This window comes from Oncorhynchus masou, chromosome 31 (genome assembly GCF_036934945.1).
Source record: "Oncorhynchus masou masou isolate Uvic2021 chromosome 31, UVic_Omas_1.1, whole genome shotgun sequence".
Classification (NCBI taxonomy): domain Eukaryota; kingdom Metazoa; phylum Chordata; class Actinopteri; order Salmoniformes; family Salmonidae; genus Oncorhynchus; species Oncorhynchus masou.
The window spans coordinates 39,814,276-39,829,627 of NC_088242.1; the positions used below are offsets into that span (position 1 = coordinate 39,814,276).

At 44.0% G+C, this 15,352-nt stretch overlaps 1 protein-coding gene across 2 annotated transcripts in view; it reads right to left on the reverse strand.

Moving 5' to 3' along the window:
• Positions 1–15,352, reverse strand: part of dnmbp (dynamin binding protein) — a 122,379-nt gene that overhangs the window by 60,400 nt on the left and 46,627 nt on the right. For both annotated transcript variants that reach the window (XM_064950955.1, XM_064950954.1), the window contains exon 4: positions 7,686–9,920. In XM_064950955.1, coding sequence (XP_064807027.1) covers positions 7,686–9,920 — 2,235 coding nt within the window. The remainder of the gene's footprint in view (positions 1–7,685; positions 9,921–15,352) is intronic.

The window sequence follows — 15,352 nt, forward strand, 5'->3', positions numbered from 1 at the left end:
CCCCCCATAAACGTAACGGACATATACCAGGAGCTGTGGCAGGCCCGCCACGACTGTTGACTCGTGCAGCTCTAACGCATAGAATTCATTGGCTTGTATGCGAAGCAGTAATTGTTTCTAAACATCTCTTGCCATGTCACTGATGTGTCGTGAAACTGTTTGTTTGATGAAGCATTGTCTGTATAGTTTTTGTTGGCCTTTTCCCCAGCACTGTCTCAGTCATATCAGCGGAAGCAGGAAGAATTAAGTCCTCCATTGGAATTTGGTTGTGCTTTTAGATGCTTGAAAGCAGTGATAACACATTGGGAATTCAACAAACCACTTTCTGTCTTTTTGAGTGGGTGAATAAAAGGTGGAAATCTCATTGATCAACATCTCAAACAAATACTACCCAAATTCCAGTTGAAATGACATGGTGTGTCCAGTGGGCAGTGCCTTAAGGGTCGGTTCAAGTTGATTATCCATGGGTCTGCACCTCGTCAACCATTTGGGTGTGCGTCGTCAGCTCCCACTTCACGACTGATGTTATGAACCAAGTTTAAGTTCAGCATATCTTGAATTTACCTGCTGACTCAATCGGATTTGAGGATTAGACTAACTGAACATTAGCAGTTGAAGTGAAGTTAGCTAACACGCTTATGAGAAATCTAACGAGGGTTCTTTACTTACTGACTTTATTGTCCCCATGGGGAAATTTTGTTGCAGTGTCATGTTTACATTTAAAGTGGCGTTTAAATACAAAACAAGATTGACAACACAACTATCATAACAGTTACGCACTAATACAAATAATAATAGTAATAAATAAAACTTTCTTTTTTAAAGAAGACTAGCCTGCTGGCCTTACGGGGTCAATGGGAACATTCGCCCAAGCTATTTAGGAGGGATATCACACCTGGCACAAATGATTGTCTCGTTCTGTTTTTCCTGCTGAGGGGTGCCCTATACCTGTGCCCAGAGGGGAGTAATTCACAGTCCAGGTACAGGGGGGGGCTTGGGTCTAAAATTATTTTGTGAGCCTTACGGAGGGCCCTGACCTTATAGATCTCATCCAGGCCTGTCTGTTTGACTCCAAGTACCTTGCTTGCTGTGGTAATAATCCTTCTCAGCATGTTTCTCTGGCTGACAGTGGCATTGCCAAACCAACAAACAAAGGAAAGGATTTGTAAAACAGAGTCAGTATTGTACAGTCTATATTAAAAGAACCCAACTTTTTTAGAAAGTACAGTCTCTGTTGGCTCTTTTTGTAGATCAGGTCTGTACATGTACTCCACTGAAGCTTATTGTCCAAAAGGACACCCATATATTTATGTTCCTCTACAATTTCTATATTCTGACCTCTGATAGATGTTGCAGAGGTAGGTGTTGTACGCTTCCTGAAGTCTATGCACATCTCTTTGGTCTTGTTGGTATTGAGGACCAAGTGTGATTCCTCACACCACTCTACAAAGTCATCTAGGACCGGGCCATGATGTTCCTCATCATGCAACAGGCTGATCAAGGCAGTGTCATCAGTGAACTTAACGTGGTGTCTGTCAGTATGGGAACTAGTACAACTATTAGTGTACAAGATGTACAGAAGTGGGGACAAAACACATCCCTGAGGAGAGCCTGTGTTGGTATTGCGTATACAGCTTTGCTATAGCAGCTTCTAGCAACAAGCATTTGTACAGAGAGACTTGGAATCCAGACTTGACTGTGTGTTTTGGACAACATAAAAGGACAGTTCACTCCAAAATCAAAGCTTTTCCATTACTTTGGGGATGAGGCAAAGGGCTTGAAGCTGGATTTACACAACAGATGGAAGGCATTAAACACCTCTTGACATGACTTTTGAGGTAGACCTGAACTTTGACTTTGGATTGTTCCATCAAAAAAATCTTTATACTCTTGATAAAAATCTTATCTAAAAGCTTGTTGGTTGCATCTTGTCTGCTCAGAAACATTTGCCATACGACAGTAATCCCAGTTCAAAGTATCCCAAATGAAAACTAAATGGAACTGGCCTCATTCTGAGGCACTACATTTGTATTTTACTTCCTTATCACAGGGGGAATTAGTAACTGGGTAAAATCAGAACTATGTAGTTTGCATAAATAAATAATTCTGGTACATTTTCAGCAATCCCCAAAAATGCCTAAAGTCAACCTTTTGTGAAGCACCACAGCACAGTGGACAAATATATGTCAAATATAAATCCAATAAGGATGGTGTTTAAGAGATAGATGGGAAGGGTTGAATGGAGCTTAAGGTTGGGACAAATAAGATAAACAATGTAAAACATATGGGTCTGTAAAATGTATATAGGTTCAGAACATTTGTGAAACAGCATTTACAAATACATTGCAAAAAGAAATCAAACTGGATTGCCAGGATTAAAAACAAACTAAATATAACTATTGTAAAATAGATTGTGTCTGTAAAATGTGTATAGTACGTATAAGCTGGAAGTAGAAGCCTCAGTGTTACTGTTGATTAGTTTATGCCAATTGGGGGAGGGGTGGTAGAGTTTGCGGGGGGAAATAATGGTATATTTAAAAAATGTAATGTAAAGTGTGTGTATATATATATATATATATATCACACACACACACACACACACACACACACACACACACACACGGGGTCACTTAGAATGTCCTTGTTTTTGAAAGAAAAGCCATTTTTTGTCCATTAAAATAACATCCAAATGATCCGAAATATAGTGTAGACATGTAGACATGGTTAATGTTGCAAATTACCATTGTAGCTGGAAATGGCTGATTTTGAATGGAATATCTACATAGGCTCACAGAGGCCCATTATCAGCAACCATCACTCCTGTGTTCCAATGGCACGTTGTGTTACCTAATCCAAGTTTTTCATTTTAAAAGTCTATTTGATCATTAGAAAAACCTTTTGCAAATTTATTAACACAACTAAAATTGTTGTCCTGATTAAATAATCAATAAAACTGGCCTTCTTTAGACTAGTTGAGTATCTGGAGCATCAGCACTTGTGGGTTCAATTACAGGCTCCAAATGGCCAGAAACAAAGCACTTTCTTCTGAAACTCATCAGTCTATTCTTGTTCTGATAAATGAAGGCTATTCCATGCAAGAAATTGCTAAGACACTGAAGATCTGGTACAACGTTGTGTACGACTCCCTTCACAGAACAGTGCAAACTGTCTCTAACCAGAATATAAAGAGGAGTGGGAGGTCTCGGTGCTTAACTGAGCAAGAGGACAAGTCCATTCAGTTTGTGAAACAGACGCCTCACAAGTCCTCAACTGGTAGCTTCATCAAATAGTACCTGCAAAACACCAGTATCAAAGTCAACCGTGAAGAGCCGACTCCGGGATGCTGGCCAACACACACACATATACACACGTACGCATATATATATATATATATATATATATATATATATATATATATATATATATATATATATATATATATATATATATATATATATATATATATATATGTATATATATATATATATTTATATATATATATATATACTGCTCAAAAAATAAAGGGAACACTTAACTTCTTCGATATAGGGGGCGCTCTTAATTTTTGGATAAAAAAACGTTCCCGTTTTAAACAAGATATTTTGTCACGAAAAGATGCTTGACTATGCATATAATTGACAGCTTTGGAAAGAAAACACTCTGACGTTACCAAAACTGCAAAGATAGTCTGTGAGTACCACAGAACTAATGCTACAGGTGAAATCTAGATAAAATTTCATACAGGAAGCGCCCCAGATTTTGAATGCGCTGTGTTCCAATGTCTGCTTATATGGCTGTGAATGCGTCAGGAATGAGCCTACACTTTCTGTCGTTTCCCCAAGGTGTCTGCAGCATTGTGACGTATTTGTAGGCATATCATTGGAAGATTGACCATAGGAGACTACATTTACCAGATGTTCGCTTGGTGTCCTCCGTCAAAATTATTGCGCAATCTCCAGCTGCGTGCACTTTTCCATTTGGTTCAGAGGAGAAAGGCAACTGCCACAAATGATTTATCATCAAATAGATATGTGAAAATCACCTTGAGGATTGATTCTAAACAACATTTGTCATGTTTCTGTCGATATTATGGAGTTAATTTGGAAAAAAGTTTGGCATTGTAATGACTGAATTTTTGGGTTTTTTTCTTAGCCAAACGTGATGAACAAAACAGAGCGATAACTCTTACACAAAAAATATTTTTGGAAAAACTGAATTTGCTATCTAACAGAGTCTCCTCATTGAAAACATCCAAAGTTCTTCAAAGGTAAATGATTTTATTTGAATGCTTTTCTTGTTTTTTGAAAATGTTGCCTGCTGAATTCTAGGCTAATGCTATGCTAGCTATCAATACCTCTTACACAAATGCTTGTGTAGCGATGGTTGAAAAGCATATTTTGAAAATCCGAGATGACAGTGTTAACAAAAGGCTAAGCTTGTGAGTGAATATATTTCTTTAATTTCATTTGCGATTTTCATGAATAGTTAACATTGCATTATGGTAATGAGCTTGAGGCTATGGTTACGCTCCCGGATACGGGATTGCTTGACGCTAGAGGTTAAACAACACAATGTAACTACAAGTCAATCACACTTCTGTGAAATCAAACTGTCCACTTAGGAAGCAACACTGATTGACAATAAATTACACATGCTGTTGTGCAAATGCAATAGACAACAGGTGGAAATTATAGGCAATTACCAAGACACCCCCAATAAAGGAGTGGTTCTGCAAGTGGTGACCACAGACCACTTCTCAGTTCCTATGCTTCCTGGCTGATGTTTTGGTCACTTTTGAATGCTGGCGGTGCTTTCACTCTAGTGGTAGCATGAGACGGAGTCTACAACCCACACAAGTGGCTCAGGGAGTGCAGCTCATCCAGGATAGTACATCAATGCGAGCTGTGGCAAGAAGGTTTGCTGTGTCTGTCAGCGTAGTGTCCAGAGCATGGAGGTGCTACCATGAGAAAGGCCAGTACATCAGGAGACGTGGAGGAGGCCGTAGGAGGGCAACAACCCAGCAGCAGGACCGCTACCTCCTTTGTGCAAGGAGGAGCAAGAGGAGCACTGCCAGAGCCCTGTAAAATGACCTCCAGCAGGCCACAAATGTGCATGTGTCTGCTCAAACGGTCAGAAACAGACTCCATGAGGGTGGTATGAGGGCCCGACGTCCACAGGTGGGGGTTGTGCTTCCAGCCCAGCACCGTGCAGGACGTTTGGCATTTGCCAGAGAACACCAAGATTGGCAAATTCTCCACTGGCGCCTTGTGCTCTTCACAGATGAAAGCAGGTTCACACTGAGCACATGTGACAGAGTCTGGAGACGCCGTGGAGAACATTCTGCTGCCTGCAACATCCTCCAGCATGACCGGTTTGGTGGTGGGTCAGTCATGGTGTGGGGTGGCATTTCTTTGGGGGGCCACACAGCCCTCCATGTGCTCGCCAGAGGTTGCCTGACTGCCATTAGGTACCGAGATGAGATCCTCAGACCACTTGTGAGACCATATGCTGGTGCGGTTGGCCCTGGGTTCCTCCTAATGCAAGACAATGCTAGACCTCATGTGGCTGGAGTATGTCAGCAGTTCCTGCAAGAGGAAGGCATTGATGCTTTGGACTGGCCCACCATTGAATCCAGTTGAACATATCTGGGACATCATGTCTCGCTCCTTCCACCAATGCCACGTTGCACAACAGACTGTCCAGGAGTTGGCGGATGCTTTAGTCCAGGTCTGGGAGGAGATCCCTCAGGAGACCATCCGCCACCTCATCAGGAGCATTCCCAGGCGTTGTAGGGAGGTCATACAGGCACGTGGAGGCCACACACACTACTGAGCCTCATTTTGACTTGTTTTAAGGACATTACATCAAAGTTGGATCAGCCTGTAGTGTGGTTTTCCACTTTAATTTTTAGAGTGACTACAAATCCAGACCTCCATGGGTTGATAAATTTGATTTCCATTGATAATTTGTGTGTGATTTTGTTGTCAGCACATTTAACTATGTAAAGAAAAAAGTTAATAAGAATATTTCATTCATTCAGATCTAGGATGTGTCATTTTAGTGTTCCCTTTATTTTTTTGAGCAGTGTATATATACATACACACACTAGTGTGTGTAATATATATATTGTTCGGAAATAGCCCATTGTGAAGGAAGGATATTGTGACCTCTGGTGGACAATCAGAGCATGTACAAGTGGCTCAAAGGAAACAACTTTGAGAGGGCTTGGTTCCGACCGAGATAAACAACGAACTAAATGTATTCAACACGTAAATACATTAATTATTTTCTTATTCATGCCGTTCATGTGCAAGGCATATGATTAATGTGAGGACAGTCCTAGAATGTATCCACGATAAATGTCAGTTTCTCTATCTATTTTCCCCACCCCCTTCTCCATCGCTGTGTAATAAGCTGTCATATCTTGTCAGTCCACTAGGGACCTGACTGTTATTTAGTTCGCTAGTAAATAAATAATGAAACCAATTTGTGCAGTACTGAATAATGCTCAAGGCTGGGGTTTGTGCAGACCCAAGAAGGTTATGAGTATTCAGAATGAGAATTGATATGAGGTAATGATTTAATAATTGACTTATCAATATATAACATATATCTTCTAGAGTTTAATTCGGGAGATTTTAACTTATTTAACGTATTCTGTGGTGCCCCAAATTCCTAATGAGTTAATTGGTACATGATTCATTTAATTGGGTGGCTAGGAGCCACAATGTGTTATGTGCTCAATGGTGCAGAGGGGTTGGGTTAAATGCGGAAGACACATTTCGGTTGAATGCATTCAGTTTGCAACTGGCTAGGTATCCCCTTACTTTTCCTACATACACACACTTTAACAGTCATTTCAACATTATGCAAATGTATGTAAATCCCCATTTGTGGCCTGCGATGATTGTGGAGAGATAGACAGCCCAGTTATTCAAATAAGATGTGGTTACCAAATTGAGATTAGCCTCGGTGCAGAACAAGTCCCTTTTCTCTACTGCTAACCAGGGATCTGTTTGGCCAGTGTGTAAGAGGGGACCCTCTGACCTTACCTTACATAGCACCTACCCCAGGGGTGCTGACAGGGATTTGGGAGACCAAGCTAATTCTGGAATGAATTTTAAATCTGACACTTGGTGACAACATCAGGTTTTGGTCTCAGGGCCAGGTTGCTAACTGGTTTTATGAGCCAACTCTGGCATCAATCTCCCCAATTGTAAACATAACCCATACTTTATAACAGCTGCTTTTCCTGGGTCAGTGTTCAGAGGTCAATTATGGCACTAGTATGAATTGATTGCATGCAGCATACCTAGCCTTTAGCGAAGCAGAATAGCATCATATTGAGCAGACGATCCAAGTTTGAAACCCGGTCATTTAAATTCAACAGTGGCTCCCAATTCTGTTGCCGTTCCATATTCAGTGCCTGTTATATGAATCTCTCTGTCCTAGTAGCTGATGCTGTTGTTCAGATCTGAAAGATTTGGATGGGTGTAGAGAATATTGTAGTAGCTTCACCTTTGCCCTCTGATAGAGTAAGTGGAATTTTGCCATATTGCCTGAACAATACACATTCCTTTCAGATCTACAAGAGTACCTAAAGGATAGGGCCTATAGGGCTGTTTCTGAAGCAGACTTTTGTGGACCTCTTGTGAACTTGTTGTGGGATAAGTGAAGCCATTTACCTTGTAGCTGCTGCTGTAGATGCTGCTGTTCAAGGGCCAGAGTCGACAGGGTGTAAGTGCAGAATTCCAGGTTCTCCAGGGTCTGCAGACAGGACGTCTCGTCCTCCTCCTCCTCCTCCTCCTCCTCTTCCTCCAGCAGGGTCCTCAGCTCTGAGGCTGTGTGGGCGTACGCCTCCATGTCCTTCTCCACCTCCTGCAGCCGCAGCAGCAGCCTGTACTCCTCCTTTTGCTGCATCTCTCTTTGCCTCTCAATCTTGATATCCCTGTCCATCTCAAGGTGCTGCTCCATCTCCTTCTCTTGCTCCAGAGCCAGGTCACCGAAGGCAGGTTCAGATTCTTCTCTACTCTCAGTCTGTGTCACATACCCCTCCCCCTCCTCGCAGGTGTAGAAGAGGGGTCCAAAGGGCTGGAGGTTATTAAGGGGAGGAGATGGTTGCCGGGGACAGGGTGGGCGAGGCGCAGGGCGTGCCGGTTTGTAGGGAGCTCGAACTGGGGGGTGGAGGATTCTTGGACGAGGGGGAGGGGGGCGAAGGGTTTTGCACCTCTCCAGGGAGGACGATGAGGAAGAGGGTTGGAGGAGGGTCAGTTGGGAGTGAGAGGAGCCTCGCATGATGTCGCTCTCGCTACTGAAGTCCATTATGGAAAAGTGACGGGAGATGTTGGATTGTCGGCTTCCATTGTCCTCGGCAGTAGCCCCAACAACATCCCCAGCAGCAGCCCCGACAAAATCGACCCCTCCGTGCCCCGGCAGGCTCCTTTCAAACTGCAAGAGCTGCTGGGATAACTTGGTCTCCAGGTCACCGACTGATGTTGCCAGGGAATCCAAGGTGAGGGAAGCGGGCAGGAGACCATTGGAGCATTGTCCCTTCCGCTGGGACAGCGCCCTACGCTCACCACGGCAACCAAGTAGCAAGTCTGCATCATTGACGCTGGAGTGGCGGGTCAGCTTTTTCTGCCTGTGGCCCTCCACCACTAGACTTAACAATTCCTTGCCCAGACTAGGACCTTTGCCATTGGTGGCGCCCTCTAGTGCTCCGAGGTAGTGGCCGTTACCTTTGGACCAGGCTGACTGGGTGCTAGGTGTAGCTAGGCTAAGGGCTCTGTTGAGTAGTGGTGGTAGGGTCGTATCAGGGTGGCTAGTCCTACTACCATTATTGGTGGCGTTAGGGCTGATGTGATGCCTGTGGCCCAGAGATGGCACATTAGGTCGAGGGAGAAGCCTGGGCCTTGCCTGAGGGACAGAGCTGGGTCTCTGGGGCCCATGGGGGGCTGGAGGCCTGTCAGGTTGCGCTTTAGCCCCATCTCTTCTCTCCCCCCTGTCCTGGGTCTGGTCCTCTGCAGTCTCCTGGGAAAGACTCTCGCTGACAGAGTCCCCCTGCCACATCCTTTCTTCCACCCTATCAAAGTAATCCAGGTCCCACACAGTGTGGTCCTCTTGGGGTCTCCACTCAGAACCGTACTTTGTCTGGCTATGGTCCTGTTGCCCGGAGCTGCAGTCCAAGGTGTAGCTGCTATACTCCTCTAGCTCTTCCATTTTTACAGCTTCCATGTCTTCCCTCATGCTTTGCCCATAATCCTCAATCTTGACAAAGCGATGAGGAAAGACCCCACATCGCCCTCTCAGCTCGCCCGACAACCAACCGTCCTCCAGGGTGTTCACCACCCGGATACGGTCCCCCACGTCAAATTCCAACTCTCCTGGCTCCATGGCCCGAAAGTCGTGCAGTGCTACCCCATACACCCCATCCTCCTCCTCTTCTTCATCCTCCCTGGAAAACACCTCCTCAATCACTTTCCCACTACTGTAGGGCTCATAGGTCAAAGGTTCAGTCTTGTAGCTCATGGGGTCAACCTCTGTATCATGTGGGGACCTCAGGGGCCCCAGAAGCTCCACGAATCCTTCAGGAAACACTCCCCTGCGTCCGACCAGCTCTCCCTGGAACCAACCAGGCTCGGGTAGGCCGATGATGGTGATAAGGTCCCCCTTGCAGAAGTCTAACTCCTCATGGAGCTGTGCATGGAGGCCCATGAGTGCCCTGGCCTGGCCGAAGGCATATGGGGGGAGCTCGGAAGCCTGGGCCTGGGCGCTGCGCTCTGACAGCTGCCTGGAGTGACCCGACAGGTGGAGCTCTTTCACGCAGGACACAGGGAAGAGGCCACGAGTGCCCCAGGCATTACGCCCCCTCTGCCAGGTCGTCCCTGGGTCCACGCTGCTCTCGGCTGCCACCACGTCACCTAACGAGAGAGAGGTAGGGGAGAGCAAAAGAAAAGACGAGAGGAAGAAGATGAAGGTATTAAGAAATAAAGAGAGGGAAGAATGAGGAAGAGCAAGAAGAGCAGAAGTCAGATGAGATATTGTATGGCTTGAGAATTCTGCCACAGCAGGTGGTGGAAATGTAACTTGAGTCTAGGCCTCATTTGTGACCTGTTTCAGGAAACTAGGCGTATATCGCGAGTCACACCTTCACAGGAAACAAACTTGTACGCCATCTGTAAATATAACAAACTTGTAACAAACTTAATGCCATCCTTAAATATGAATTAAAATGGTTATGTTACAAGCCTAGTTGGTTTAGCCACAGAAAAAAGGAAGCAACCTTCCCGCTAGCCATGATTGGCAGAGATAATGAGTGTGCTGGAAATGCCCAAGAGATGAGTTTGGATTGGTCTGCCATTAGGGCTGGGCGGTATAACGTATTTTATCATATACCGGTATTGATGCAGGGACCGGTTTGGGTTTTTACTTTACCTTCTGATATACCGGTATTTGAATGTGATACACCATGTGCAATGTACATTTTTATAGTTTACTTAGCTACTTGGGTCATCTCTCTCAGCTCCTTCTCTCCGTGCCACTTTCCACATAGACCTAGCCACGCCCCCTGTCACTCAAGGAGCCCATTTGATGTTCCTCAACCGCAAGACACTAGCATTCAGTCTGCATGGTCAATGCAGCACATGCAACAATGTTGATGACAACAATTCTATTTTCACTTTGCTTAATATAAATATACTAGTGTTCTATAAAGACACTATAAGTTTGTGTTTCTTACATCAGCAAACAGCTAGTCTGTCTTTTCTTAACAAGTTACCCTAAATCTTGTGAGACGCTAATTGTTAGCCGCTAATGCTAATAGCTAGCTAGCTAATGAATGTACTGAGTAAGAGGAAACGTAGCTAGCCAATACAGCCTGATAATACCAGTGATGGTGTAGACCTAAATCAGCAAGTTGTTTGTGCAACAGTATCTTCTAAATCAAAGAGTAATCTGCAAAGCGGGAATATGTTAGCTACATGAAGTAGCTAAGAGAAAACATGCAATGTAGCCAAAGCTTATAGGGTCCCCTAGGAAATACGTATGAACACTTAATTCCTACCCTGTCACAATAACCCCTCCCTGGCATTTTCCTTGCAGTCATCTCAAACAACACTGTATTCAAAGTGCCCACTATTATATTCTAACTATATAATTAGACTAGTCATTCTATTTCCATGATTCCAACAGTTTTGCTTGAATTCGTAAGTCAAATAGCAATTGCAAAATTTGGTTAAAAATAAGTCCTAGATTATTTGCCCATATCGTGCAGCTCTACGTGGCAGTGTGGAAATTATCTAAATTGAGCAGTAGTGTAAAGTACTTAAGTATAAATACTTTCAAGTACTACTTAAGGTGTTTTTTTGGTATCTGTACTTGACTATTTTTTATTTTTGACAACTTTTACTTCACTACATTCCTAAAGAAAATACTGTACTTTTTTAATCCATACATTTTCCCTGACACCTAAAAATACTTTGCAGAACACTTAGCAGGACAGGAAAATGGTCCAATTCAAACACTTGGCAAGTGAACATCCCCAGTCATCTACTGCCTCTGATCTGTAAAACTCACTAAACACAAATGCTTTGTTTGTAAATTATGTCTGAGAGTGTTGGAGTGTGCCCCTGGCTATCCGTAAATAAGATAAACTAGAAAATGGTTTGCTTAATATAAGGAATTTGAAATTTATACTTTTACTTTTGATACATAAGTACATTTTATCAATTACATTTGATACTTAAGTATATTTAAAACCAAATACTTTTAGACTTTTACTCAAGTAGTATTTTACTGGGTGACTCACTTTTACTTGAGTAATTGTATATTAACATATCTTTAATTTTACTCAAGTATGACAATTGGGTACTTTTTCCACCACTGCAATTGAGTGCAGGAAATGCAGAAATTATTAAAGGGCTGAACTTTGTTTTGGTTGAAGTTGAAATGAACAGTATAAAACAATCAGAATGGAGAAAGACTCAATGAAATCCCTTAGAATGTATGTGCTGCCACTCTAGGATCACTCACTACTCATAGAGCAAATGTAGAACTTTTATTATTCAAAATCTCAACATTCTGTCAAACCGTCCATTTTTTTAAATAAATGCTGTGATATTATATTTTGGCCATATTGCCCAGCCCTATTTGCCATATGTCTGTCTATTTGAGCTGGTCAGTATGTCTAGGTAATCCTGTCTAAAGCAGCTTTAAGTTTTTTATATATTGTGTAGTGAAACTGCATAAGTGTTGCTCTCCACTTTCTGGAGGGCTGAGTTTTGAAATCAGTGGAATTAGAGTCTGATAGCTAAAGAGATGGAGAAAACACCCGTCACCAGATTACATCTTCAAACTAAGGGCAACCTTGGTATCCATCATGATGTAAGATAGTCTAGCAGGCTACATTTTCAGATATTACACATTACTAATTTTGAATTTACGAATGCTCAACACCCGTTGAATATGGCCAGTGTAGTAAACATCAGCAAAAAAGCGTAATTACCTTGTTGCCAGCAGCACAGTCACCATCACTCTGGATAACCAACTCATCTAGGGGGAGTAAAATGGTCAGAGTGGGGTGTTCTCTCATTTGTGTCTGGAAGAAGCTAGCCAATGTTAGCCAGTTAACTTGGGTGCTTGACTGCCGTTGGTCAGAACGTTCGGATTAACCCCACTCATCAGCCAGAGCGTCCAGTGTGCCCTAAGAGCGAAACGAATGCCCCAAGAGCGAAACGCTCTGAATTTACCAACGGACAATCTGACAGCACAGTTGCAGTCACCAACGCTCTGGATAACATCCTAACCAGCTCTGCTAGGGCGAGTAATGTTCTGTGAGCTGTTCTCTCATTTGTGTCTGGAAGTAGCTAGCAAATTAGATTGGACGCTTGACTGCTGTTGTTAGTACAGAACATTCGGATCAACCCTTAAAGGAATGGGTGATGCTAAAGCTTAAAAGGTTGTGAACGATGCTAAATAGGTGTAGACAAAGAAGGGGTCTCCAGAAGTAGTACCAAAACATTCAAAGGCCATTTTCTCAAAAGTAAGTTTATCAACTTTCAAAGCAGAATTACTTTCCCATTGTTCCTCAACTGTCGCTGAGGAACAATGCACCAACATTATGAACAAGAGAAAATCAAAAGAAAACAACAATGCAAGTTCATTAGAACGTGCGTTGAAGATGTCGTTCCCATAGCAACGATTAAAACATTCCCTAACCAGAAACCGTGGATTGATGGCAGCATTCGCGTGAAACTGAAAGCGCGAACCACTGCTTTCAATCAGGGCAATGTGTCTGGTAACATGACTGAATACAAACAGTGCAGCTATTCCCTCCGTAAGGCTATCAAACAAGCTAAGCGTCAGTACAGAGACAAAGTAGAATCTCAATTCAACAGCTCAGACACAAGAGGCATGTGGCAGGGACTACAGTCAATCACGGACTACAGGAAGAAATCCAGCCCAGTCACGGACCAGGATGTCTTGCTCCCAGGCAGACTAAATAACTTTGTTGCCCGCTTTGAGGACAATACAGTGCCACTGACACGGCCTGCAACGGAAACATGCGGTCTCTCCTTCACTGCAGCCGAGGTGAGTAAAACACTTAAACGTGTTAACCCTCAGAGGGCTGCAGGCCCAGACGGCATCCCCAGCCGCGCCCTCAGAGCATGCGCAGACCAGCTGGCTGGTGTGTTTACGGACATATTCAATCAATCCCTATACCAGTCTGCTGTTCCCACATGCTTCAAGAGGGCCACCATTGTTCCTGTTCCAAAGAAAGCTAAGGTAACTGAGCTAAACGACTACCGCCCCGTAGCACTCACTTCCGTCATCATGAAGTGCTTTGAGAGACTAGTCAAGGACCATATCACCTCCACCCTACCTGACACCCTAGACCCACTCCAATTTGCTTACCGCCCAAATAGGTCCACAGACGATGCAATCTCAACCACACTGCACACTGCCCTAACCCATCTGGACAAGAGGAATACCTATGTGAGAATGCTGTTCATCGACTACAGCTCGGCATTCAACACCATAATACCCTCCAAGCTCGTCATCAAGCTCGAGACCCTGGGTCTCGACCCCGCCCTGTGCAACTGGGTACTGGACTTCCTGACGGGCCGCCCCCAGGTGGTGAGGGTAGGTAACAACATCTCCTCCCCGCTGATCCTCAACACTGGGGCCCCACAAGGGTGCGTTCTGAGCCCTCTCCTGTACTCCCTGTTCACCCACGACTGCGTGGCCACGCACGCCTCCAACTCAATCATCAAGTTTGCGGACGACACAACAGTGGTAGGCTTGATTACCAACAACGACGATACGGCCTACAGGGAGGTGGTGAGGGCCCTCGGAGTGTGGTGTCAGGAAAATAACCTCACACTCAACGTCAACAAAACTAAGGAGATGATTGTGGACTTCAGGAAACAGCAGAGGGAACACCCCCTATCCACATCGATGGAACAGTAGTGGAGAGAGTAGCAAGTTTTAAGTTCCTCGGCATACACATCACAGACAAACTGAATTGGTCCACTCACACAGACAGCATCGTGAAGAAGGCGCAGCAGCGCCTCTTCAACCTCAAGAGGCTGAAGAAATTCGGCTTGTCACCAAAAGCACTCACAAACTTCTACAGATGCACAATCGAGAGCATCCTGGCGGGCTGTATCACCGCCTGGTACGGCAACTGCTCCGCCCACAACCGTAAGGCTCTCCAGAAGGTAGTGAGGTCTGCACAACGCATCACCGGGGGCAAACTACCTGCCCTCCAGGACACCTACACCACCCGATGTTACAGGAAGGCCATAAAAATCATCAAGGACATCAACCACCCGAGCCACTGCCTGTTCACCCCGCTATCATCCAGAAGGCGAGGTCAGTACAGGTGCATCAAAGCTGGGACCGAGAGACTGAAAAACAGCTTCTATCTCAAGGCCATCAGACTGTTAAACAGCCACCACTAACATTGAGTGGCTGCTGCCAACACACTGACACTGACTCAACTCCAGCCACTTTAATAATGGGAATTGATGGGAAATGATGTAAATATATCACTAGCCACTTTAAACAATGCTACCTTATATAATGTTACTTACCCTACATTATTCTTCTCATATGCATACGTATATACTGTACTCTATATCATCGACTGCATCCTTATGTAATACATGTATCACTAGCCACTTTAACTATGCCACTTTGTTTACATACTCATCTCATATGTATATACTGTACTCGATACCATCTACTGTATCTTGCCTATGCTGCTCTGTACCATCACTCATTCATATATCCTTATGTACATATTCTTTATCCACTTACACTGTGTATAAGACAGTAGTTTAGGAATTGTTAG